At 43.5% G+C, this 26,354-nt stretch overlaps 3 protein-coding genes across 4 annotated transcripts in view; all 3 read right to left on the reverse strand.

The window, feature by feature from the left end:
* The window catches only part of LOC147006535 (dynein axonemal heavy chain 8-like), a 262,978-nt gene that overhangs the window by 145,936 nt on the left and 90,688 nt on the right, over positions 1-26,354 (reverse strand). The window contains exon 11 of the mRNA XM_085868614.1: positions 2,733-2,852. Within this exon, the coding sequence (XP_085724740.1) occupies positions 2,733-2,852 (120 nt within the window). The remainder of the gene's footprint in view (positions 1-2,732; positions 2,853-26,354) is intronic.
* LOC147006536 (dynein axonemal heavy chain 8-like) lies at positions 2,873-18,801 on the reverse strand. The gene is made up of 4 exons (XM_085868613.1): positions 18,595-18,801; positions 12,681-12,761; positions 8,719-8,835; positions 2,873-5,465 (listed from the first exon to the last, which is right to left on the reverse strand). The coding sequence occupies exons 1-4, from the start codon at positions 18,799-18,801 to the stop codon at positions 5,289-5,291; spliced, it is 582 nt and encodes a 193-aa protein (XP_085724739.1). The 3' UTR covers positions 2,873-5,288.
* LOC147006537 (dynein axonemal heavy chain 8-like) overlaps positions 21,014-26,354 on the reverse strand; it is an 82,691-nt gene continuing 77,350 nt past the window's right edge. Inside the window, exons 5-6 of one of the 2 annotated variants that reach the window (XM_085868615.1) lie at positions 21,312-21,392; positions 21,014-21,124 (exon numbers count right to left, since the gene is read on the reverse strand). In XM_085868615.1, coding sequence (XP_085724741.1) covers positions 21,111-21,124; positions 21,312-21,392 — 95 coding nt within the window. In that variant the 3' untranslated portion in view covers positions 21,014-21,110. Of the gene's footprint in view, positions 21,125-21,311; positions 21,393-26,120; positions 26,213-26,354 lie in introns of those variants that run through there. The other variant, XR_015054779.1, reaches the window with a different exon arrangement.

Genomic DNA, 26,354 nt, shown 5'->3' on the forward strand with positions numbered 1-26,354 from the left:
AAATGGCCTTAAAATGCTTGTTGTTGTTGGATGATGCAGCAAACACAAAATGCAGCCTAATCATCATCACTATTATGCCTGGTGTTGGTTTAATGGTTTGAGTGGTGGGCTTGGGATCCTATGATCCTGAGTTCAAATCCCACTCGGCTGTTTAATTAATACCAGGTGGGGTTGACTCTGCCTGTTCATCCTTCCGAGGTCGGCAAAACGAGTGCCAGCTTGCTGGTATCCTGTGTCGGAGTGGCGACTCGTCCAGGATTGTGCCTAACAGCCAAGGAGACTGCTTAGGCAGCACAAACGATCTGCACAGAGTTGGTGTCAATGGATGGATGATGGATGGATGGATGGATCAGTGAGTGTCGGGCACTTTTAAGCAAAAATCACAAAATTAAAAAAAAATTGAAATTTAATTGCTCTATCGTGCCTAATCCTTTGTGGCTCTGTGATAGGTAATATTAAATGATCTGCGACCCCATTCGTCAGTGGGTGGAGGGAAGTATTTGAGGCCCTGGCAAAAAATATATATATATAAATTATTTTTTTCTCTTTAAAATGAAAATGCCAGACTAGGAATTATCACAGCACCAGGAAATCCTGGCCAGGTTCCCCTGCTGGTATTTTTATTTCGCAAAATAAATAAAATCCCACACCTTTCATTCCTATTGTGCTTCTCCATGTGACCGTGTGCTTCTCCATGCAATTAAGATGCAATGAATGATAAATAATAAATGCTTCATCCTTTTGCCCTACATCCACTTCGATCATTCCCATCTACTCTCTCCTGTTCCCCTCCCTCCATCCTACTTTCCAACTCTCTTTGTCTTTTGCTCTTCACAGTTATGCGTCTGCACTTCCTTGTTATCACAAAAACTCAAATATTGTGCATCTGTTTTCTTGCATGGGAATTTATTAATCAACTTTTCCACCATGGCTGCAATGTTTGTGATCGTGCCCTGGAATTTGGGGTGTAAATGTGTGTCGCAGGTTGCTTTGTGAATATCTTTGTTCCTTTGTGAATTCGTTCCTCTGTTACCCTCCCCTCCAGCTCATTCCCAGCCCGCGCCCCCCCTTTTCCCCACGGATCTTTCATCCCATCTCACAGCTCCACCGCCCTTCCCCACAGCTCACCAGCCGCACATCTATCCCCCCCCCCCCCGTTATTCATTTTAATAATATGACAATTTGTCATCTGCATTACAAACCAATCATTCACTCTTTATAGCAAAAGCCAAGGGCATTGAAGGAATTTTTTTTAAGATAAAATATCAAATTTCAGTTTAATTTCAAAAAATTGCACCCAAGTTCGAAAGAAGCGGTGCAGTTTGGCAGGTGCAGTTTGGCATTTTTAATATGAATTAGGCAAAGCCGAGAAATTACCTGGGTAATTAGGTAAAGCCAAACCCTTTAGAATTACCCTTTTTTTACCATTTAGATTTTACCATGAGATTTACCATTTAGAACCATTTATAATTACATTTGAGAACCCTTTAGAATTACCTGTTCGAACCCTTTGGAACTCCTCTTTAGAACCTCCGAGAACTACACTTAAAAACCTTTAGAATTACACTTTACAACCTGTTATATATACAACCTTTACAACGTTTAGAATTACCTGTTAGAACTCTTTAGAACCACCCTTTAGAACCTTCTAGAATTACACTTTAGAACCCTTTAGAACTACCCTTTGGAACCTTCTAGAATTACATTTTAAAACTTTTAGAATTACTCTTTAGAACCCTTTAGAATTACCTTTTAGAACCCTTCAGAAGCTTTGATAATCACTTTAAAACCTTTAGAATTACACTTTAGAACCCTTTAGAATTATCTATTTGAACCCTTTAGAACCTTTGATAATTACACTTTGAAACCTTTATAATTACACTTTAGAACCCTTTAGAATTACACTTTAGAACCCTTTATAATTACACTTTAAAACCCTTTAGAATTATCTGCTTGAACCCTTTTGAACCTTCGATAATTACACTTTAAAACCTTTATAATTACACTTTAGAATCCTTTAGAATTATCTGTGAGAACCCTTTAGAACCTTCGATAATTACACTTTAAAACCCTTTAGAACTACCTGTTAGAACCCTTTATAACTACCCTTTAAAACCTTCAAAAATTACACTTTAGAACCCTTTAGAATTACCTGTTAGAACCTTTTTCAAATTCCCTTCAGAACCTTCTCGAATTCCACTTTAGAATCATTTAGAATTACATTTTAGAACCCTTTAGAATTATCTGTTGGAACCTTTTTCAACTCCCGCTTTATAACCGAGGAGAATTACACTTTAGAACCCTTTAGAATTACATTTTGGAACCGTTTAGAATTACCTCTTAGAACCCTCTAGAATTACACTTTAGAACCCTTTAGAATTACATTTTGGAACCGTTTAGAATTACCTCTTAGAACCCTCTAGAATTACACTTTAGAACCCTTTAGAATTAAACACGGTGGGTTAGAAAGTTTCTTCGTCTTCATTTTTGATGGATGGATGGATGGAAGGATATACCAAAAATTAAATCAGTGAAAAATACAAAATTGTCCAAGGACTGAAAAAAAACTTCACTTCCATCAAGATGAAACAAAATTAAATAATACACTTGTTTTTAAACTTCACTTCATATTTAGTCAAATACATCAAGGTTTTAATGACAGAGAGCAAGTCACCATCTTCCAACTTCAAATAATGCATGTGCTGCAACAAAATTAAAAACAACTTTTTTACCTCATTTTTTGACAAAAATTCTCCCACGGTCCAGGAAGCCGCCTCTGGAAGTTTGACAAGGAAGGTGTCGCTGATCTCCTGCAGTACTTCATCAATACGCACCTCACGTAGATCATTTACCTGCAGTAAAGCATTCTTCATTGTTTATTTCAAACAAAACATCAAAATAAATTATATCATAAAGTTCAAATGTTTTGCACTATTTATGAAACAACTGAGTATGTTGTGGCATCTGACAATCCTATTAAAGTGATATTCTTTGTGTTTCTTTGAGAGAATTACTTTTTTTTTGGACAAAACCTAAAATATTAATTGATGGAATAAATATTTTGGGAACCAAAAAATGGAAAAAAAAACACTGAGTGTAAATTAGAATGTGAAACACAACCACAACACAAAGCTTTATAAAGTCTAACATTTCAACAACATGGTCACATGAATCAGGGATCAACACAGGCCTTGTGTCCTCAAATCAGGACTGCACTCATTGAGTGATGGAGACACACACAGGGCTGCATTGACCTTTGAGCTGGATGACCTTTTGCATTTTCCACTACACAATTCTTGGAACTTTTGCAAAGCTGAATTCTTCAAAACTACAAACTATTCTTTGGTTGGCATTGATGAAGCTTGAAGTGTCCATTGACTCGATGACTTCAATATGAATGGTTCTGGTACTCAAGCACGTGAACAGCACCGCCCAACGTTTGATGTTCGCTTGTTCTCCTCTCGTGTGGTGTGAGGTGGCTGTCCAGGGTCCAAAAACATCCAGTCCCACTCAGGTGAAAGGTGGCTCAGTGCTCAGTCGATCTGCTGGCAAGTCTGCCATCTTTTGCTCCTCCTGCCTTCCTCAGAGTTTACGGCAGGTAATGCACTTGTGGATCGTGGTGTAAATGCATCTCTTGTCCCCGACGATCCACAATCCTGCCATTCGGATTGCTCGCTCTGTGAAGAGGCGACCCTGGTGCTTGACTTGTTCGTGGTAGTGACGTACAAGTAGAGTGGTGACGTGGTTCCGACCAGGGATTTCGAGAGGATTTATCTCACCTTTGTCAAGGTTGGCTTGCGATTTCCGACCTTCAATCCTCATTTGGCCGGCCTCATCAACAATGTTTCATCTCTGGCCTCTTCTCCAGTGTGCGGTGCAGAGACGTGAAACGACAAAGGGCTTGTCCGTTGTTGTTGGGAAGCCAATGTCTGGGTGTACGGAATGGAAGTGGGGCGACCCAGCTGTTTCAGTCGTCCTTGAAGAACCCTTCATCCATAATCATAAGGTGATGTTGTTTGCTTCTTTATACAATGAAATTTGGAACACCCACTTCTCTTGTAAGCTGCAGTGCAGTTTCTCCACAATGGCGTTTACACCTTGACCTGTGTCCAGGTCGATGAGGCCAAGAAGGTGGCCGTCTGACTTGGCGGACTCCAGCTCGAGCAGATCTCCAAGCTCTCTCGGCTTTTGGTGATTGTTGTTCGAAATTTTTGAAAAGTTCTCAATCTTCTTGTAAAGAGCCCTCTCAATGACCTCAGGGGAGCGAGAACAATCTTTGAACCTTTACCAGACCATTTTCAGTCCTGCTTTTGGGTTGTTAACGTGCACGGACCTCATTCCCCTCACATTCTCTGATGACTCGTTTCGCAGCCACTTGGTAAACAAGGCTAGCTCCTCACGAAAGGTCAGGTCCAATCCTCTCATCGCATTCATGAATGAGGACTTCCACGGCGGATAGTTCTCCAGGCCATCATCAAATTTGATGAGCCCCGTATTTACAAACTCATGGCGAGCCGGGTACTTGAGTAACTCTGTCACACCTGATTGTTCACATTGTGGTGCTTGAGCATTGACTATTTGTTGAGGTCGCGGTAGAAAGTGGTGTTGACCAGCTGCTTTTTGGTGCATGTCATCTTCTTTCATCTCAGGGATCTCTGCGACAGAAGCTCGAGCCTGTCCCAGTTAGGGTGGCTTGTAATCGAGAAGTGATGTGTCCCTCAGGAGTCTGGTACAGCGCATGAGCATGCATGTCGACGTGTGGGTTACTGTGCTGCTGACACTCATCCCACTTGTGGCATGCGACGGGATCATTGTTGACTTCATGAGGACGTAGCAGTGCTGGTGGCAGTGGCGTTGCAGCATGAGTGGCCATTTCAGGAAGTGAATGCAAGCTGCCGAGGAGGCTAAAATGATTATGCAAGTAGTCGCGAGTGTGTCGCGTGGGATCATACGAGGCACCTTGAATGTTGATCCCACTGCGGGATTCCCTTTCCTCCAGTTCCGCAGCTGCCTCAAGAACTTCAACATCGGCCAGGGCTGCAGCCGCTTCCCTCTCTTGATGTGGGATGTCTAAGGTGGCTTCAAATCATGCCTTGTCCATCTTCATGGCTATTTCCTTTTTGGCACAGGAGGCTCGAGCATGTGCTGCTTCTGCTTTGGCACGTGCTTGGCAGCCACTGCACTGGCTGTTGATTTGTCGGCTTACCTGGAATATCTTGATGAGCCAGAACAATGACATCTGGTCTCCAAGGTTTGTTGAAGTTCAGCTTGAGCCTCACAGTCAACCATCATGATGTGCTGGTTGTCTTTTCCAGGTGCGTGTGGGCACTATGATGAGAGAGGCTGCTGTGTGGGTTCAGGCTGCTGATGAAGTTGTTGGCTTGTACAAAAGCCATTGTTAATGTAGCAGCACGCCTGGAATCCCTTGATTGTCCCAGCTGTGCCCGCCGTGAAGCAGCCGAAACCTAAAGGGGGGCCAGCCCAAACACACATTGCTGCAGCATATGGAATTCACCTCTTTTTCCTCTTACCTCACCTGTGCCTTGCTGGTTCACAGAGAGCACAAAAACGAATAACAATTTCCTCCCGAACGTCGATGTCAACTTTGCCCTTCTCGTGACACATGAGAACAGTACAACTTCCTCCTAATGGGTCCCGAATTACAGGAAATGTTGTCGCCTGCTCAAACACACGATTCACCTCATTTATCATCGACCTAACATGTACTGCGTCCAACATCGCATGTCTTTGGTCTCGTACCATGGCCAAATAAATCTTTCTTGCATATTAAAGAGTATGACATGTGAGACATCACTCCAAGTGAGGATTCACATTGTTTCTCATTATTGTCTGACATGTTTTCAATTTTGAAAAAAAAAATTATTAAAATTTGTCTTTGTGGATTATTATGTGCTCATCGTGGAAAACAAAAATTAAATGATCGACTTACAATTTGAGAATACACAAGTTCCAAAGGAGATTCACTTTCTCTGGCTGTCTGTCTGTCTGTATGTTTGTCTACAAACGTCAGTTTATGATATCAGAGAACAACATCATTTCAATGGAATGTTATATTTTGAACCGGAAAATGAACCTGCATTTTCGCGGTTCTTTGGCTCTGACATATATCCAATTGCACACGTAGAGAGAGGATCGAGATAATATTTTTAAGTCTGTCTGCCTGTCTGGCAGCCAAACTAAATTGACAATCAGTCCATGCAGGAAACTTACTGTTTTTAAGGATGACACAAAGGGCACAAACAACAGGCGAGAACAACTATTTTAACGTGTTAAATAAGGCGGTGCAAAAGGTTCAGCATAAACAGCGGAAAGCTTCAAAAAATGTTTTACAACCTTTAACATCTGTATTTTATTTCAATTGAATTATATGCATGAGTGAACACCGGAGAACACAAGTCGCCATTTTGGCACTTTCAAAAAGCCGTACTCGGAAAAAAATATTATAGCATTTTCCATCATCACGACCAATCAAATTTGCCACACGCAAATCCCGCCCATGTCCTTGTATTTTTTTTTTTTTGGATACCTTGTCGAGGCTCGTATGAGAGCGAACACACAACACACAGCAATGGGGGGCATGAGACAAGAAGGGTGGAAGGGAGAGGGATGGGACGGGAAACACGGGGTATACAAGATGGATATAACAGGGACTTTCAGGAAAGAAAGCAGGGAATTTGAAGGAGGTGGGTTTGGGGGTGGATTAACGGGGGTAGAAAAGATCGAGGATTTGGATGGGGGATGATAAGAGGTGGTGGTGAACGGCTGTTTTGAAGGCCTGGAGGGAAGAATGGGATTGAACAGAGTGAGAGAGTTTATTCCAAAGGTGGGAAAAAAGAGGAATGAAAGAGTGAAGGTGAGCAGATTCGTGATTTTGGTAGTTTTACCAGTTGGCGGACCTTGAGTGCCCTGCGGAAATGTGGTGTGGACAGATCGCAGACAGAGGAGGGGGGGCAAGACCGGAGAGGAGACGGTAGAAGACAGAAAGACCACCGACCTGCCTGTGGTGAGAGAGTGAGAGACCCAAAGACTCAACCTCGTCACGGGAGATGCCAATGATCCGAAATGCCTTGGTTTCCAGAGCGAGAAGCCAAGAAAGGTGGGAGGCAGGAGCACCAGCCCAGAGGGGAGAGCAGTACTCCATCAGGCTGCGGACAAAAGTTTTGTTTGTGGTCAGGAGCTCAGGTGGGCCGAATAAGGACTTTGCAAGATGAAGGATTCCCAGTCGGCGACTGGCTTTGGAGGCCAGGTTGGAAATGTGGCTTTCCGAGGAAAGATCATGGCAGGTGGTGAGACCCAGAAGCTTGAAAGAAAGGATTTCTTCCAGATGATTGTTGAGAGAGTGGATGGGGGGGGGGGGGTTCCAAACGGTCCTTTCAGAGAGACAGAGTGAGAATGTGAGATTTGTCCGGATTGAAAGACATGTTCCAGGTGTTGGACCAGTTTGTGATTTTCTCCAGATCTGCAGTGAACAAAGAAGCTGCTGCTTGCCGGTCTGAGGGATGACAGATGGTACGGCAGAGGGTGGAGTCGTCGGCAAAGAGAAATAGAGGATTTTCCAGAGAGTCCGAGAGATCATTGATGAAAACCAAAAAAGAACAGGGCCCAGAACGCTACCTTGAGGAACTCCAGCCTGCACAGGAAGAGGGGATGAAAGAACTCCATTTAGGGCCACACGTTGACTGCGACAGGAGAGGAAGTCTGCGAGCCATGAGTGGAGATGGCCTTGAATACCATGGGAAGAGAGTTTGGTGAGCAGGGCAGGGTGCCAGACTGTGTCAAAAGCACGTGATATGTCCAGGGATACGGCTCGGATTTCCTGTCTGGCATTGAGGACCTCCATCCATTGATGGGAGAGCAGAAGCAGCATATCCAGGGTCGAGTGACCTTTTCTGAAACGAAATTGATGATCGCAAATCAAGCCGTTGGAGAAGAGCAAGGATTTCATGTCTGAAGCGTTGATGGATTCCATAACCTTGCTGATGATTGGGAGAAGGCTGATTGGTCTGTAGTTGCAGGGATCTGTTTTTGCACCTTTTTTATGCAGGGCAGTGATGTTTGCTGATTTCCAAGCAGATGGCAGATGACCTTGAGCAAATGAGAGGGTGAATAAAACAGAGAGAGGGTGAGCAAGAGCAGAGGAGCAGGTTTTTAGGACACGTTGGCTGATGCTGTCTGGAACGGTTGCAGAATCTGAGTCGAGGTTTGACAGCAAGCTCTCCACCTTGTCAGGAGAAAAGGACACAGATTCAAATTGATTGAATTGATTCATTCAATTCAAACACCGAGTTTAGGTATTCAGCCTTTTCACGTGCGGAATCAGCAGTGTCGCCATTTGAAGTAAGGGAGTAGATGGAGGGGGAACATAGACGGGAAACAGATTTGATTAGACGCCACCAGGTTTTGGATGAGGGAAAGAGGTTTGAGAGTTTAGACTTGACTTTTTTCTCAAGCCTGCACGGGACAAGTTGTTCCATGAAATATCTCGTTTGTTTATATATTCCAGACAAAGTTAAAGCTATGCAAGACAAAAATTAAAACAAAAAAAAGGAAATGACTGAAGAAAAAGTAAGCGCAGAAAGAAAAGCCTTTCCAGTCGACATAAAAGCTGCTTTTCTCGATTAGGTATTCATCGGATTTCTAAATTTCTGGATTGAAAGCTGCAGTGAACTATCTTTCACCATCGTTGAAAAAGTTTACCTTCTTCAGAAGTTGAGAAAGTTCCGACATTTTAACGGTGATGTCCTGAAAGTAGCGATCGATGTTTAAAGATGACCAAGTGATCAAAGTGAGTCCTCGTCTGAGAACACCATCGACCTGGAAATAACACATCAAGCTGAGTGAATCAAATTCACACAATTGATCAGTGCAATGCAACATTTCCTCGATGAGGAACACAACATGAAGTGGGGCTGTCCATCTGGTGAAATTACAAGCAATTTTACAACCATAAGGGTTGATCAATTAATCCTTTTGCTTGAGAAATGTCGGCTGCATGAAGATGTGTTTATGTACGTGTGTATGTATTTGTGTGTGTGGATGCATTATGTAGGCATGTTTATCGGGGAGCCGAGAGTGGGGGGAGGTGGGCAGGCAGGGTAACTCTCCTGGGGCCAGGACCTAATAGGGGCCCGTAATTATTCCTTCAATTTTGTGGTTCATCCAGTAAATGGCACCACAGCTGATTCTACCCATGAGAAGGCTGAATCCTCAGTTCTGTGTTTGTTTTCAAATCTGATGTCACCAACCACTATGCCTTCGAACTCTCATTCTCACACGACTGAGATGACCAAGTGCAAATGATAGTGTAAATGGAGCAGAAAGAGGATGTGCAAGAGCAGCAAAGTAGGTTTTAGGACAGGTGAGCTAATGCCATCCCGTCCAGTGGCAAAGTCAGAGTCGAGGGTAAATAGAACGTTCTCAGGTGCAAAAGACACAGAATCCAGGAGCAGTTGGGTACAGATGGGTACCGAGAGTGAGGGGTTGAGGACACAAGACTTGGAGGCAAACTCATAATTGAGGAATTCAGCCTTCTCACGAACGAAGTTGGAAGAAATGGAATGGGAGTAGAGACTTAACAAGGCACCAGCAGGTTTTAGAGGAGGGAGACAACTTTGAAAGTTCATTCTTGAGGTTTGGGCGTATGTTGTTTTCTGGTGCTAGTTTTCTGACTTTCAACCTTTTGAACGAAATCTATAAAATTCCACAAAGGTTTTTTGCAATCTTGTTGTGATATCTTCCCAACTCTTTTTGAGCTTTCCTTCCATTGTGGTTTTTCACAGCAGATGGCAGTCAACCACTGTTGAGATTCTACCCATCAAAGCACCCGCCACACCAAGACCCGCCAATAAAAGAAGGAAGTTTTAATAAAATCTCCACCTGTCTCCCTTGTTTAATATGTCTTCAACATCAGTTTTGTTTGGTTTACTTTCAGTGAGCCATTTTCATTGGGGGGTTTCACCTGTTGTTTCATTTTGCAAAACTCACCTAACAATGGATGGAGGCCCCCAATGTCAGACATTACACCAGGGCCATCTCTCTGGACATATCTTTTGCTTTTGATACAGTCTGACATCGTGCCTTACTCTCCAAACTCTCTGCCTTCAGCATCCAAGTCAACTCCATACATGGCTTCCAGACTTCCTCCACTCTCGTAGCCAACATGTGGCACTCAAAGGAATCCATTCATCATCTCTCCCTTACAAGGCTGGAGTGCCAAGACAGTGCTCTGGGCCCAGTTATATTGCTGATCTTCATCAATGATCTCTCTGACTCTCTGGAGAATCATCTTGAAATATTTATTCATTACTCCACCCTCCGTCATGCCATCCCTCATCCTTCAGACAGGCAGGCTGTAGCCTCTTCCCTCTTCAGACCTTGAAAAGAATCACAAACTGATCAAACACTTGGAATCTGTCTTTCACTCCTGACAAAACTCACAATCTCTCTCTCTCCAAAAGACCATCTGGTGAACCCTCCTATCTACTTTTTTAACAGTCCTCTCGAGGATATTGGGTCATTCAAACTCTTGGGTCTCACTATCAGCCATGATCTTTCTGAGGCAAACCACATTTGAAAGTTGGCCTCCAAAGCCAGCCGCAGACTGGGCAATCTCTGTCGTACAAAGTGCTTCGTTGGCACACCTGAACTCCTATCTACATCCAAGGCTTTCATCTGCAGCTTGGTGGTGCACTGCTCTCCCCTTTGGGCTGGTTCCCCTGCCTCACTCCTTGCTCAGCTTGATGCCATGGAAACCAAGGTCTTCAAGATCATCGGAATCTCCCGCACGGAAGCTGACAGTGGGTCGATCACCTCCCCATCGCAGACAGGTTGATTTAACATTCTGCACAATCGTTTTTATCGCAATCTATTTCTCATCTGTCTCGAGGGTAAAATGTTCCATCAAGAGAAACTCGAACATGTTCCATCAAGTGATGTTGTTTCACATTGACATTATCACTCAATTTGCAGTGTCTCCATCTGATTTCTTCAAAATGAGGCATAAATATCATGGCTTAATTATGCCATGTGCAGGTAGTGCTGTTTAATTGTTCCGACACTTCTTTTAACATATGATATGTTCAGCGGTTTCTTTGAATGAATTATTCTCTCGTTCAACACCTCTTCCATCTTTATATATGGAGTATATTCTGGTCATTGAAAGCATTACCAAAGACAACAAGGAATCTATTTTCATCAATATTTATTTGGGGTTGAAGTCAAATTTTCAACGCAAGCAGAACTTTATCGGCATCACAAAATCCAAACGTATTTTTAATTGGAACTACGACAGTAAAACTATTACCTGCACCTGTTTTTGTATCATGATTATCCATATCCTTGATTTGACTTTAACCAGGGTTTGTGTTTGTTGCCATTGCCAAATCAGGAATGAAATAGAATAAAGTTGGCCTAAAAGCTGGTGAGTTTTGTTTAACCACCTCTCCTCAAATTCAGCTCACTCTGCTCTCTCAGCCCTCTAATCCTCCCGAGCAACTCCAGCATGTATAAGTTCATCCAGTAACCTCCATGTGGTTGAACTTTCAAAATCCAGGCTGAATGCCATCTTTACTCTGTTCCTTGCTTCTTCCATCTGTGGAACCGCCTTCCAGAGGCAATTCTATCCAACTCTTTCCAACACCTGCAGAGCTTGGAGAACACGTTACCCCATGCAGCATTCAATTCTATCCAACTCTTTCCTCCAGGCCTTTAAAGCAGTTTGTGCTCCTCCATCTCACTATCCCCCGTCTTTACAAACAACTAGAACATAAGACCCGTCGCTTCGCTGACGGAAATACCAATCTTGGCTGTGATGGCTAATCAACAGGGCAAGAATAAAAAGGATTCCTGGGAATTCGGGGAAAACCCGCGTCGCAAGTTGGCGTGTACAGTTTCGCCAGGTGTGTCAAGGTACCCATGAAAAATTGTTAAATAATTTCATCAAAAACCTTCCCGAGAGTTCCCTGAATCCACCATAGTTCGATTTATTGAAATCAGTTAATCCATTCCCAAGTTACAACACGACAGACAATCAAACAGACAGACAGACAGACACGGCTCCTTTTATAATATAGATTTTTATGACCCTTGTTCCCTCTTTTATTTTTCGCCTACGCTCTTACTTTCAAGTTACTCTGTGTCTTCCCAACCCCTTGCCACTCTCCTCTTTTCCTGTGCATTAATTCCTTTGCTTATTGTGTCCAACTGTTGTCCTGCTGTCCCACTGCCAGTTCACACGCCACATCAACTTTCTCCTCCATGAGCCTCAATATTGTAAAGAATAAAAATGGTGTGTTCCTCTCTTGGAATGGTCAGAAGCCATAATTTCGGGGTTTTTTTTAAAGCAGGCAGGGCAACATCATAAAATTATACTCAACCTCAGATAACAACATATGCTGTTATTGAGGGTCAAAATCGGACTGTTGTTCTGGATGTAAAAGGTTCCCAATAAGTCTCAGACACTAAAGAGAAAAAGGTGAAAATTGTAAATGACGACGAGACGTCGAAATATCAAATAAAATTGATTTTTTAAAATTGTGAGTCATTCATTGTTTTATTTGTGTCAGACCATAGACTTAGAGATCATCCTTTGTGTTACAGATGATAACAATGAAAAAGTGAAGATAAAAATAACTTTCAAACGTGAAAAAAACAAGGAGTACCTTTTTCACATGAAATGCCATGAGGTTGGAGAACATTGGAAAGATTCCTTGGTGGATTTCATTGTAGTTCTTGAGGAAATCCTGGAAGAGAGAAAAGCACAATTAGGAAGTTTAAAATGTTGAAACAGAACTGCATATTTTGAATTTTTAGTGCTTTTTCATGTTGCTAAAACCTCTCAAAGAGTCATTGGTCTTGAAGAAATGAGAGTACGACTTGTACACCTGCAGAGCTTGGAGAACACGTTACCCCATGCAGCATTCAAGTATATACTGCACTTCAATTAAAGTAGGATACAGTATTTACCGGTGTATAAACCGCACTTTTTTATCGGCCAAAAAAGATAAGAGTTAGGGGTGCGGTTAATACACGGTTTTGGAAAATAAATCAGTCTTAAAATCGATCAATGCTCAATTTCAATGATATTCCTGATGAACACTTTTGTTGCAGTCGGAACTGCTGTTAAGCTCATGCATGCTCCGTTTACATTTTGAAAATCGGTTCAGGTTAATAGTCTGAACAGCATTTTACTATCCATGTTGTGAAATTAAATAAATAAATAAATGGAGACACACACACCGGTAGAGTTTAGGTGTGTAGCATATATTGAGCAGCTCACACAGCAGCTAATGTTAGGAGCTGATGTGATGATGAACTTGTCTTGATTGGAGGGAACGGATTTAAAGGAAGATCCATCAGCTTTCACAAATTGCCAAACAAGTCTGTGCCTTGGGGATTCTTCATTCACTGTCCAAGAGATGCCCACAATATATATATATATATATATATATATATATATATATATATATATATATATATATGTATATATATATATATATATATATATGTATATATATATATATATATATATATATATATATATATATATATATATATATATATATATATATATATATATATATATTTATGGTCTGAGCTCGTAGAAGAGCGAGGAAATAGAACAGATCAGGACAGAACAGAACAAAGTGAACAGAAGGAGAAAAGGGAAACACCAGCAGCAGGGTGGAAGGAGAAATGTAACGATACGGACAAAGGATGCAGGTAATGATAAGGGGCAGGGAGAATGCAAGTGGTGGACAAGATGGATAAATAAGCAAAATTTTGGGAGGGTCGGGGTGGTTTAATGTGTGTCGAAAATATTGTTACGTTTGAGGGGGGGGTATGCATTCAAAGGGTAATTAGGATGTTTAATTAGGTATGCCATGCTGTTCGAGTTTACCAGGATCTCAATGTAATAAGTAGCAATTCAGTGGTGATAAATTGTCTAGTAAATGTTCATTTCTTCAAGGGGGGAAATGATAATTGTCACGTAATTAGATAGGGACACAGGATAGGGTAAGTGTGTCTGCGTAAACCCCTTTTGGTATTCTCTGGAGACTGGCCGTGACGTCACAGGACAGTGCAGCGGATGGCTCCGCCCCGTGATCACGATTGGCAGAAGGCGACGGCGGTGGGCCAATAAACGGCTCGATTGGAAGTGACGAGGACAGGAGGATAAAAAGGTTCTGTTCGGGGTCGAAAAGGAAGAGGAAGAAGATTACAACCAAAAAGATCGTGTTTTTTTGGTGGGGAGGCTGTTGCGCGGGGAGCATCCTTCTTGTTGTGCTGATTCGATCGTGTTCTTGATCGTGTCTTGGAGCCTTGCTGAGCCTCGTGCCTCACCTTGGTTGGCTCTGGGGTTCTGCTGACTCGGAGTACGGGGTCGAACGGCGGGCGGACCTGCCTCCCTCTCCTGCTCGCAACTTGGCGCCAGAACTGGTTCCCTGGCGGCTGTGAGCAGACTTGGGCCAAGACCAGGAGGTCGACAGCACCACGGTTTCTCCTGCCCCCCCTGACGAGAGCAAGGCCAGCTCGTCCGACGCCGATCCAGGGACATTTGCGTCCACACCACGGTCCAGCCTGACCACCAGAAATAGCTACGTTTTGTGTGTGTGTGTGTGTGTGTGTGTGTGTGTGTGTGTGTGTGTGTGTGTGTGTGTGTGTGTGCTTGGCGCCTTAGCGGGATTGAGAACTGTATATTCATTGGAATTGTCTGTGTTTTTCTCCACGCCCGATCCCACACCATCCTGTCGAATCGCCCCGGATCCCTCTTCTTGCCGAGTCTTGTTATTTCTCGTAATAATAAAAACAAATAAACATCATCAACTCAGTGAAAAGCGACTCGTGCCACCTTCCTCGTCCCGTTTGCGGTAGAGTGATTAGAACCGCCATGTTTGGGTTATAAATAAATAAACCACCTCCATCGTTTCGGCTCATTCTACGTTGGAGGGACTGTTCAAGTTCCGTGGACGTCACAATATTATGGTTTTGGATGAGGGATGACTTTGAGATGGTGGTGAGCAGCTGTCTTGAAGACCTGGGTGGAAGAATGAGATTGCAGAGTATGGAAGGTGGTTCCACAGGCATGTAAAAAGAGGAATAAATGAGTGGAGGTGGGCAGTGGTTCTGGATTAAGGCAGTTTCATGAGGAGAGGGTTGCTGGTGGACCATGTGCGTCCCGCAGAAACCTGGGGTGGGGGTTGACAAAGCACGGAGATAGCAGAGGGTGCAAGACCAGACATGAAGCAAAAGAAGACAGAGAGACCACCGACCTGTCTGCAATGGCAAAGTGACAGGTCCATAGACTCAGCTTCATCGTGAGAGATTGCAATGATCTTGAAAGCCTTGGTTTCCAGGGTGTCAAGCTGAGCAAGATGTGAGGCAGTGGTGCCAGCCCAGAGGAGAGAGTCGTCCTCCATCAAGCGATAGATGGAAGCCTTGAAGGTGGATAGGAGCTCAGGTGTGCCAAGGAAGGACTTTGCATGATGGAGGAAGCCCAGTCGGTGTCTGGCTTTGGAGGCCAACTTCGAAATGTGGCTTTCCCAAGAGAGGTCATTGCTGAGAGTGAGACACAAGAGTTTGAATGACTGAACCTCTTTGAGAGGGTTTTAAAGAAAATAGATGACAGGGTTTGCGGAACGGTCCTCTTTGGAGAGAGAGTGTGTGTGCGATTTCTCAGAATATTCCAAATGTTTGACCAGTTGGTGATTCTACCTCAAGGTATGAGGCGAGGGAAGAGGCTGCTGCATGTTTGTCAGAGGATGAGGGATGTCATGGCAGAAAGTTGAGTCATCAGCAACAGGAAAATGAGGGTTTTCTCGAGAGCCATGAGATCATTGATGAAGAAAAGGAATAACATGGGGATTTGAACAATGCCTTGCGGTACTTCAGTCTTGACAGGGAGAGGATATGAAAGGGTTCACTTGAGAGACACACGTTGGGTACGAGAGTGGAGGAAGTCAGGAATCTAAGAGTGGAGTTGGCCTTGGATTGCATGGGCAGACAGTTTGGAGAGCAAGGTGGGATGCCAGACTATCGAAAGCTCAATCAATATATGTCCAGAGTCGGCCCTAATCTCATGTCTGATATTAAGTGCTTCCATCCATTGTTGGGAGAGTAGAAACAGCATGCCCAAGGTGAAGTGACCAGATCTGAATCCAAATTTATGATCTGAGATGAGGCTGTTGAAGAAAAGGAATGATGTTACGTCAATCAGTGCGATGATAGATTCCATGACCTTGCTGATGATTGGAAGCAAGCTAATTGGTCTGTAGTTAAGAGGATACCGTTTTTTGCACCTTTTTCGTTCTGTAATTCTGTGATGTTAGCTGATTTCCAAGCAGGCGGAAGATAACCGAGCACAAATGAAAGGGTGAAAAGGGCAGAGAGGGGATGTGTAAGAGCAGCATAGCAGGTTTTTAGGACACGTGGACTGATGCCGTCTGGACCAGTTGCAGAATCTGAGTCGAGGGTTTCCAGAAACTTTTTCACCTTCTCAGATACAAAAGACACAAAACTCAGTTCCAGTTGAGTATGACTGGGAAGGATGGGTACAGAGAGCGAGGGGTTAGGGACACACGATTCTGAAGCAAACACAGAATTGAGGAATTCAGCCTTCTCACAAGTGGAGTCAGCTGTGGTGGTACTGAAGTGAGGGAAGGGATGGAAGGGTAGTTTACACTAAAGACAGACTTGACAAGGTGCAACCCGATTTTATGGGAGATAGACCAATTTGAAAGGTCATTCTTGAGATAGGACAGATGTTGTTTTCTGGCTATCCTGAGAGTAGACACACACTTGTTGTGGACTTTGTGGAATGATTTCAGGTTGCCTTGGGTTAGATTTGTTTTCCAGGAGAAGAATCCAAGTCTTTTTTTTGAAGCAAATGCCTATGAGTTAACATCAGGGGTCGTTGATACTTTTTTGTATACCTTGTCGAGGCTCGTATGAGAGCGAACACACAACGCACAGCAAGGGGGGCATGAGACAAGAGGGGCGGGAGTGGGAAGGACAAAAGAGTGGAGAACAGAGACATTAGGAGAGCTATGGAAGGGAGAGGGATGGGGTGGGGAACATGAGGACATTACAAGATGGACATTGCAGGGACTTTCAGGAAGGAAAGCAGGGAATTGAAGGAGGTGGGCTTGGGTGGATTATCGGGGGCAGAAAAGATCAAGGATTTGGATGGGGGATGATAAGAGGTGCTGGTGAACAGCTGTTTTGAAAGCCTGGAGGGAAGAATGGGATTGAATAGAGTGAGGGAGTTTATTCCAAAGGCGTGAAAAAAAAGAGGACTGAAAGAGTGAAGGTGAGCAGTGATTCGTGATTTTGGTAGTTTTACAAGAAGGGGGTTTTTGGCAGACCTTGAGCACCCTGCTTATCTCAACACATGGTCAAAAGAGCCTGGAGGAACTGAGGAAGGACAGGAAAAGTTTGAGAAAAAAGTTTGAATTAGAAGGTCCAGTAATGAATGGTTGCCATTTGGGGAAGTTTTTTTGGAAAAGAAAGAGACTGAGTTAGTCATGTCATTTCACAGAACGACTGAGCTGCTCACCTTCATAGATAACTATGTGAACTAACAGTAATTCAACTGGCATGTGCCAATTGCATGAGGAAAAGTGAACATGGTTGAGCAGAAAGCAGATCCTCAATAGTTCCGAAGAGAGCTTCGCATGGAGTCAATGGATTTTTGGAGGGTGGGGGATCGCAGAGAGTGAGGGGGGAGGGGGTAGTCCACAAAAATAAAGACTTTAAGTGGAGGCATACAAGACTAAATCTGTGACATAGACATGGGAGTGAGCAGTGAATGGCACAGATTGTGGTGAAGGGAGAAACGAACATACACCACCACCAGTTGTGGAATCAAGCCCATCACAGCAGAGGACACGATAACCAGGGAGACACAAAGAAGAGTCTGGAACATCCTGTGAACGAAATGTTTCCATAAGACATGCATTATTTTTATCTGGGTTATCTGCAGAAACCTGGATGGACACACTGGTGAAGCTGGAGTGGACCTGACCGAAGTTTAGAGAGGGGAAAGCACAGACAGGCGAACAATGGCGGAGTTGAGAAGGGACCGGGTGAGTGGAGATGCAATGCACAGGGACCGGGTGAGCAGGGACAGTGTGTTTTTTGGACACGAGTTGGCCCTCACGACAAGTCTGATTACATTTCTGTAAACCCAGTTGTAATCAGAGGAAAAACAAACAAACAAACAAACAAGAAAACGGAGTGAAAACTGAGTGCTCCCTTCCTCCGGCGCCCGGCGATGGCGTCATGCATTGTCTGGATATGGAATTGGGAAGGAGCGGAGTGCAAAAAGCCCAAAAAGGGAGTAAATGCTGAACCTCAAGGCCCATTTTAAAGGAGAGTCGAGCATCAATGTAGCTTGAGTGTGAGCGAGGCTTTGTTGGGAATATTTTGAAAGAGTCTGACACATGTTCACTTTTGCAAGACGGCTGAAAATATTTGCATTCCCCATGACTCCCAACAACACGAGAAGATGTTTCTCCCAAAATAACATTGTAAGCCATCTCCAGATGGCTCGCCATACCTCCAGTAAGCTCGCCGTACCTCCAGAGAAGACCGAGTCGTTTCCAATCGCCTTTCCACTTTGAGAAGAGACACAGCTTCTTCAGGAACCTCGAGGCCCATTTTCATGAAGAATTTTGTTTCTTGTGTTTTGTCAAAAATTTGTGGGTCAAAGTTCACCAACAGCTGTCCCGTTTGAGGGTGTCGCACAAGAAGTGTGGCTTGTAGTGGTGGAGGGTGTGACAGCATATAATCACAATCATCATTGAAGTATACTTTGCAATAAATAAATTCATCGCACGTTTCCTGAGGATTAGGCCAACTCCCAAATACTTTTATCATGTGCTACATCGTCCTTGAATGCACTACTAGTATTACTTCGTTAACCGTCCGAATTAGTCCCAGCATATTTCCACATTTCCGAGCCAAACATCCTCAGGAATACAATTCAGCAAACGGGGCAAAAGAACAAAGTAATGAGTTCAAAGGATGCATGGCTTTGTTCCTGCAACTCCCTCCTGCCTAAACTCCCAGAATCCAGGCTGACTGCACAACTCAACTCGTTTTATTCATCTTTTCTCCTGTTTGTAAAAACTGCCTTTCTGAGGCTGATCAATCTTCCAGAAGTTGAAGCAGGCTGTGCACTACCACCTCAGGTCATCCCTCATCCCAACCAGCTATCTTTTTCTCCCACCATTAACCCGACCGAGTCTTAATCCACGAGATATTCGTACCTTCACACAGATTCGGTGGGATTGAAAAAAAAATGGCTACAGTGTCGCTAAAAACGTTGTAATCGAGCAAAGGAAGATGCTTCAGAACTGTCAGCCATGTCAGCCACCCTCAAGCATCGATACTCTTACCCCCCTCCCCAAAACCCCCCACAACCCACCAGAAGTCCTCCCCCAAAACCTCTGATATGGCATATAATGGCACTTTATTCATCCAGAACTAGATGAAGTGTTGTCCCAGACATCAATGTCCTTGGCCGCCTCCAAGGTTAACGGACCTGAATTTATCTGCTGTGAAGGGCATAGTCCCGAATGCTTTATTAACCTACGCCATCTTCGAAGATGGATGGAGGTTAGTTTTCACCCCTTTCTGTTTGTTTGTTTGTTTGTTTGTTTGTTTGTGTGTTTGTTTGTTTGTTTGTGAACAGTATTACGGAAAAACTCCTCGACGCATTTTGACGAAACTTGGTGGGGGGGTTAGGTATGGTCCAAGGATCATGACATAAAATTTTGGACTTGCCCCCCCCCCCAAATTGTTAGAGAATTTTTTTTTTTTTGCATTTCTACATGTTTTAAGTGATTTCCAACCCCCCCAAAAATTATTACCCCCCAAAAAAGTTCGAGAAAATTTTTTTTGCATTTCTACATGTTTTAAGTGATTTCCAACCTCCCCCCCAAAAAAATTGTTAGAGAAAATTTTTTTTTATTTGCATTTCTTTATGTTTTAAGTGATTTCCAACCCCCCCAAAAAAGATTTTGTAAGAGAAAAAATGTTTTTGCAACTTTTTTTTCAACAAAATTTCGATTTCTTTTTTTCTACATGTTTTCGGTGATTTCCAACCCCCCCCCCCACCCAAAAAAAAATGTTCGAGAATTTTTTTTTTGCATTTCTACATGTTTTAAGTGATTTCCAACCCCCCCCAAAAAAAATTGTTAGAGAAAAAAAATGTTTTTGCAACTTTTTTTCAACAAAATTTCGATTTCTTTTTTTTGCATTTCTCCATGTTTTAAGTGATTAGGATTTCGACGAAAATTCGTGGGGGGGTTAGGTATGGTCCAAGGATCATGGCATTAGATTTTGGACTTGGTCACCCCCCAAAAAAAATTTTAGAGAAAAAAAATTTTTTTTTTTGCATTTCTACATGCTTTCAGTGATTTCCATCCCCCCCCCCCAAAAAAAAATTGTTAGAGAATTATAAAAAATATTAATTATTAGACGTCTTAAAAACGATAAATGTATAAACAGGCGAGCATTGGGTGGCTTTGACACCAACTCTGGTTCATGGGCTGGCCGCTGCACTACCAGCCTTGCCGGCTCCACTGATTCTCCCACTTCTTGCCCCTCATCCTACCTCTGCTCTTTACACTTCAATGTCTTCTACTTCAGTATCAGCTCCCCCTCTGTTGTCCCAAACTGTGTGGTGTTCTAACATCTGTGTTCTCCATTCCAACCTAACAGATATCTCACTCTCAATCGGAACACTCATCACCACAAACATGCTCCTTCCTTCCTCTCAACACACGCCCCCCTCTTCCCAACCCCTCAAATCTTGTACCTCCCCCTACCCGCTCCCTTCTTCACCATACCTCCACCAAATCGTCTCGTCTCCCTCTCAAAGCAACCTTCACACTCTTCCCCCCTCAAGCTTCTCAGGACAATGAATCACGTGCAGCATTTATTTATGAGAAGACTAAAACAGTTTGTGCACAAGTGAAAAAAAAGAGTAATTCAGTGTCCATACCTTTTTATGTTCTCAACTTCATTAAAATAATGTTGCAAGATCCGTTCAGCGACACGGATTACTTCTGGCAAAATGCAAGGAATGTTCAGATGTTCAAATCTGAGACAACGAAGATTTCCCAATGGGAAGTACATTTCCAGTGATTACTCATTTGCATAAAATAATAATGCCAGGAAACAAATGATACTCGCCAAGTTATATTCCAACCAAACCGGTGTAGCATAAGAAAACAATCACGCGTCATCAAATCGGAGCATCATTGATCAATACATTCCTGGTCAATCACCGACCTTCGCAGCAAAAGTAGAGATTGTGAGGTTGAAATAATTTTCACAAAGAAAGACTTCATGAACTCTTGAAGTTGGATCTACATAAGATGTAAAGAAAGAATGAATAAATTATTCCTTCAACGCTTCATAAAGGATAATTCCAAAATTGAATCCACATTTTCAATTTTAAAATGCTCCATTGTTCGTCGCAGAAGGGCACTCGGAAGAGTGCACAGCTCCGCCAGGTAACGCCTGACCTCCGAGAACACACCGGGCCCAATACATGTTTGAAATATCGACCTATGGGTCATTTTTGGCCCGATCTCTCAATGGTGAAGAATCACTTTTAAAATTAAATAATTCTTGTTTCCGGATTGGGATTCGGATCTTCACCAAAATTGAATCAATTCCTCCTTGTCGCCCAATGTGTCCAAGTTTCGTCAGAATGTGTCCACAACTTTTTGACATCTGTCCACAATCCCAACCCTGAAGCGTGCCGGAGGTGTCGCACTTTCGTCATACCGGCTGCGATGACGAGTTCAATCAAGTCGCAACTTCTGGGAATGTGGGAAAAGAGAGAGTTGTAAAATAAGGGATCATGAGTAAATTTTATTTTTTTGGTATACACTATCGGGCTCGTATTAGAGCGAACACACAGAAACGTACAACAAGAGTAGAAGTAGACAAGAGAGGAGAGAGAGGGAAGGTAAAAAAACAGTGTGGAACAGAGACATGAGGAGGTCTGTGGAATGGAGAGGGATGGGGTGGTGTACACGGGGTGTACAAGGTGGACACCACAGGGACTTTTAGGAAGGAAAGCAGGGAATTTGAAGGAGGTGTGTTTGGGGTGGATTGGTGGGGATGAAAAATATCATAGTTTTGGATGGGGGAAGATGAGATGGTGGTGAACAGCTGTTTTGAAGATCTGGGGGGGGGAGTCGAAATGAAAAGAGTGTGGGAGTTTGTTCCAAAGGTGGGGGAAAAAAAGAGGAATGAAAGAGTGAAGGTGAGCAGAAATTCTTGATTTTGGTCGTTTTACCAGAAGGGAGTTGCTGGCGGACATTGAGTGCCCCGCAGAAATATGGGAGGGACATATCGCAGACAGAGCCGGGGGGGGGCGAGACCGGAGAGAAGACAGTAGAAGACAGAAAGATCACCGACCTGCCTGCGGTGAAAGAGTGAGAAACCCAAACACTCAGCCTCTTCACTGTAGATACCGATGATCCGAAATGTCATGGTGTCCACAAAGTGAAGCCGAGAAAGGTGAGAGACGCAAACACCAGCAAGAGAGGAGAGGAGTACTCCATCAGGCTGCGGATGAAAACTTTGTTTGTTGTCAGGAGCTCAGGTGCGCCGAGGAAGGACTTTGCACGACGGAGGATTCCCAGTCGGTGACTGGCTGTGGAGGCCAGGTTGGAAATGTGGCTTTCCCAGGAAAGATGATGGCAGATCGTGAAATCCAGAAGCTTGAAGGAAAGGACTTCTTCTCGAGGATTGTTGAGATCGGAGATGGTGTGGGTTTTCCAGACTGTCCTTTCAGAGACATCGTGAGGGTGTGAGATTTGTCCGGATTGAAAGACATGTTCCACGTGTTGGACCAGTTAGTGATTTTATCCATATCTGCAGTGAGTGAAGAAGCTGCTGCTTGCCAGTCTGAGTGATGACAGATGGTACGGCAGAGGGTGGAGTCATCAGCAAAGAGATAAAGAGGATTTTACAGAGAATCAGAGAGGTCATTGATGAAAACCAGAAAAAGAACAGGACCCACAACGCTGCCTTTAGGAACTCCAGCTTGGACAGGAGGAGGGGATGAGAGAACGCTATGAAGGACCACACGTTGGCTGCAACAGGAGAAGAAGTCTGTGAGCCATGAGTGGAGATGTACTTGGATACCATAGGAAGAGAGTTTGGTGAGCAGGGCAGGGTGCTTGGCCCTATCGAAGGAATGAGATATGTCTGGAGGAAGGAGAAGAGGAAGGATTTAATGTCTGAAGCGATGATGGATTCCATAACCTTGCTGATGATTGGGTGAAGGCTGATTGGTGTGTAGTTGCAGGGATCTGTTTTTGCACCTTTTTATGCAGGGTGGTAATGTTTGCTGATTTCCAAGAAGATGCCAGATGACCTTGATCAAATGAGAAGGTGAATAGAACAGAGAGAGGATGAGCAAGAGCAGAGGAGCAGGTTTTTAGGACACGTGGGCTGATGCCGTCTGGACCGGTTGCAGAATCTGAGTCGAGGTTTGACAACAAACTCTCCACCTTGTCAGGAGAAGCTCGCTGCAACTGGACGTGGAGTTTAGGCATTCAGCGTTGCATGTGCGGTGTCAGCTGTGCGGCCATTTGGGGTAAGGGAGGGGATGGAGGGGGAACATACACCAGAAACAGATTTGATTGGACCCCACCAGGATTTGGAGGAGGGAGACAGGTTTGAGAGTTGACTTGAGATTTGAAAGATGTTGTTTTCTGGCTCTCCTGAGGGTAGACACACACTTGTTCTGAGCTTTATGGAAGGAACTGACATTCCCCTCAGTTGGCTTTGCTTTCCATGAAGCAAAGGCAACTTGTTAATAATACGGTAACACACAATGGCCCATGAATTCCTGCTTTGTTTTCGATTATTTTACGTCATCGAAACCCCAGAAACAGCCTCCTGTCCAGCAAAATAACAAAATAAGCAAAGATTTCACGACAGAAAAATTTCTGCTCATATCAGGAAACACTTAGAATACAGTTCTCTTCCCTATTATTGTCATCTTTCTGTACATTTTCATCCAGACATCATTTTATGTCACTCTTTGGGATGCTCGACAACACCTCGTAAGATCCCAAATCACATTGCTCACCTCCAGGTTGTGAATCTGCGTCGTGAAATCTCTGAAATCTCCATCAAACGCCGTTATCCTGGGATCTAAAACATCATGTGGGCTCTTCTTTGCATTGAGACAAATGCTTTGAAACTTGGTTGCCAAGGAATCGATTCCTTCGATCGTTGATGCTGTCAATGGAGTGAAGCTCTCAATCTTTGCCAGCAATTCTTCAATCTGAGGACACATGATGCAAAATTACCCCAAACACACATTTTATTAACTTTTACTCTAATGACACAGTAATCATTAGTTGTTCTAATCAGTCAAGACCATCAAACACATTTTTTTTACTTTTATCTGTCTGAATGAGTGAACACAGTAATTCAATGCACGCATCCACTGAAGATGCCTGGTGTTGGCTTACTGGTTAGGGTTATAGGATTCTGAGTTCAATTCCCCCTCTGCTGTTGAATTAATACGAGGTGGGGTTTACTCTGCCTGTCATCCTTCTGAGGTCGGTAAAATGAGTGCCAGCTTGCTGGTATCCTGTGTCGGAGTGGTGACCCTTCCAGGATTGTGCCCAATAGCCAAGGAGACTGCTGAGGCAGCAGCAATGCTCTACACAGAGTATGGTCTCAATGGATGGATGGATGGGTACACTTAGTGACTTCACACTGTTTCAATGCACACACATACAGGGTGACTACAGAGTTAGTTCATGCATTCTATTGCTTTGAACTCCCTAAATGCAACACACTAGCAGAACTGTGTGTCCGCACAGGGGGGTCATGAGGAATTAATTAATTAATAGGGTTTTCAGATTTTTTTCCAGCAGCAGTCATGTGACATCACCTCTGATTTATTCATTTATTTTTCCCATGTGTTAGCAAAATGAGTAATCAGATGTTTGAGTTGTTTACCTGCCAGGATACCTCCAGTCACAGCAGATCAGCACTAAAAAAAATGTATTTCATGGCAATGAACGCAAGAGGTACCTACTGATTGGGGAACCGGTTAAACTCTGCGAATACAGAAGCCCAGGACCTCCAGAGTCGATGCAAACTCAGCTCTGCCGGTTAGGGCAGTTTTTTTGAATTTTGCCATGGTGCAATCCATCCACCCATTGGGACCACACTCTACGCAGAGCGTTGGTGCTGCCTAAGCAGTCTCCTTGGCTGTTGGGCACAATCCTGGATGGGTCGCCACTCCGACACAGGACTCCACCCCGACATGGTGCAATCGATAGCTCGCCAACCTTTCGAGAAGGACATCATGGGATATTTCACATCCACCAACAAAGGCTGGCAGACAGGATACCAGTTTCATGTCCATCAGAGGGATGTCACACAAATTGATGAATCATCCTGCCTGTGAAACACCAGGATTGCAGTTTCTAGCTGAGTCAGGATTCAAACCCAGGTGAGACAACTTGGAGGCAAGAGTGTGTTCCTCCAGGCCATCCTATCAGCCTCAATCACCCTGTAATCTCAATACATTGAAACACAACAGGTTTGATGTGAATGCAAACCCTTGATATGATAATGCTTCACATTTATAAGGGAGAAAGACCTAATTACTGCCGATTTTTATGCCCAACAGTGTTGTATAAAACTAAACTGACTGTTGGTGTTGTTTAATTTTTTTGAGGGTCCGGTTTTCAATGTTATGTTCGACAACTGTCTTCATCCTGTATCTGACGTGACATTCACAGAATCGTCCAATCGATTAAAACTGCAAACATGAGAAACTTGCCTTTTCCAACCTTGTGCAAAACGCCTGAAATTTTCAAAATATTTCCACTTCAGAGATTTCTAATGCATTCTCTCCATCCGGTTTCTGAAAACATTGAACTGCATCTTTGTAGACCTTGAAGAGATGTGTGCACACCTGTGCACGTCAACATAACTTGAATTTATACTCCAGACAAAACATGAAGCTTTTTCTCCCCAATCAAGACAAATGACATCACAGAAGTGTTTTTTTTAAACTGTCAGTAAAAAACAATACCTGCATCTTTTGGGTGAGTAATGGTACACTTTGTTCCCACACACCAATGGATCCACTGTCTGTGAGATAAGCTTTGCTTGCGGTGACCATTTGGTTTGTAACCTGAAAAAAATCTGTGATTATGAACTTACAACTTCGGCAAATATTCATATAAAATGATTCATTTGTCCTGTGCAAACAACAAAAATTATCTCACACAATGCGGATTAATTACAGGAGGCTTCTGCTTTGCAAAATCACTGGA

Source organism: Eptatretus burgeri, unplaced genomic scaffold (assembly GCF_056783735.1).
Source record: "Eptatretus burgeri isolate ZD-2024b unplaced genomic scaffold, Ebu_testis_v1 Ebu_testis_scaffold_3167, whole genome shotgun sequence".
NCBI classification, from domain to species: domain Eukaryota; kingdom Metazoa; phylum Chordata; class Myxini; order Myxiniformes; family Myxinidae; genus Eptatretus; species Eptatretus burgeri.

Coding starts and splice junctions, on each gene's coding strand:
- LOC147006536 (XM_085868613.1), bottom strand. CDS start 18,801: ATGCTGTCACACCCTCCACCACTACAAGCCACACTTCTTGTGCGACAC. Junction 12,762..18,594: donor CGACTCGGTCTTCTCTGGAG/GTACGGCGAGCT, acceptor TCTCTCTTCCAG/GATTTCCTCAAGAACTACAA. Junction 8,836..12,680: donor TGGCATTTCATGTGAAAAAG/GTACTCCTTGTT, acceptor TGTTATTTCCAG/GTCGATGGTGTTCTCAGACG.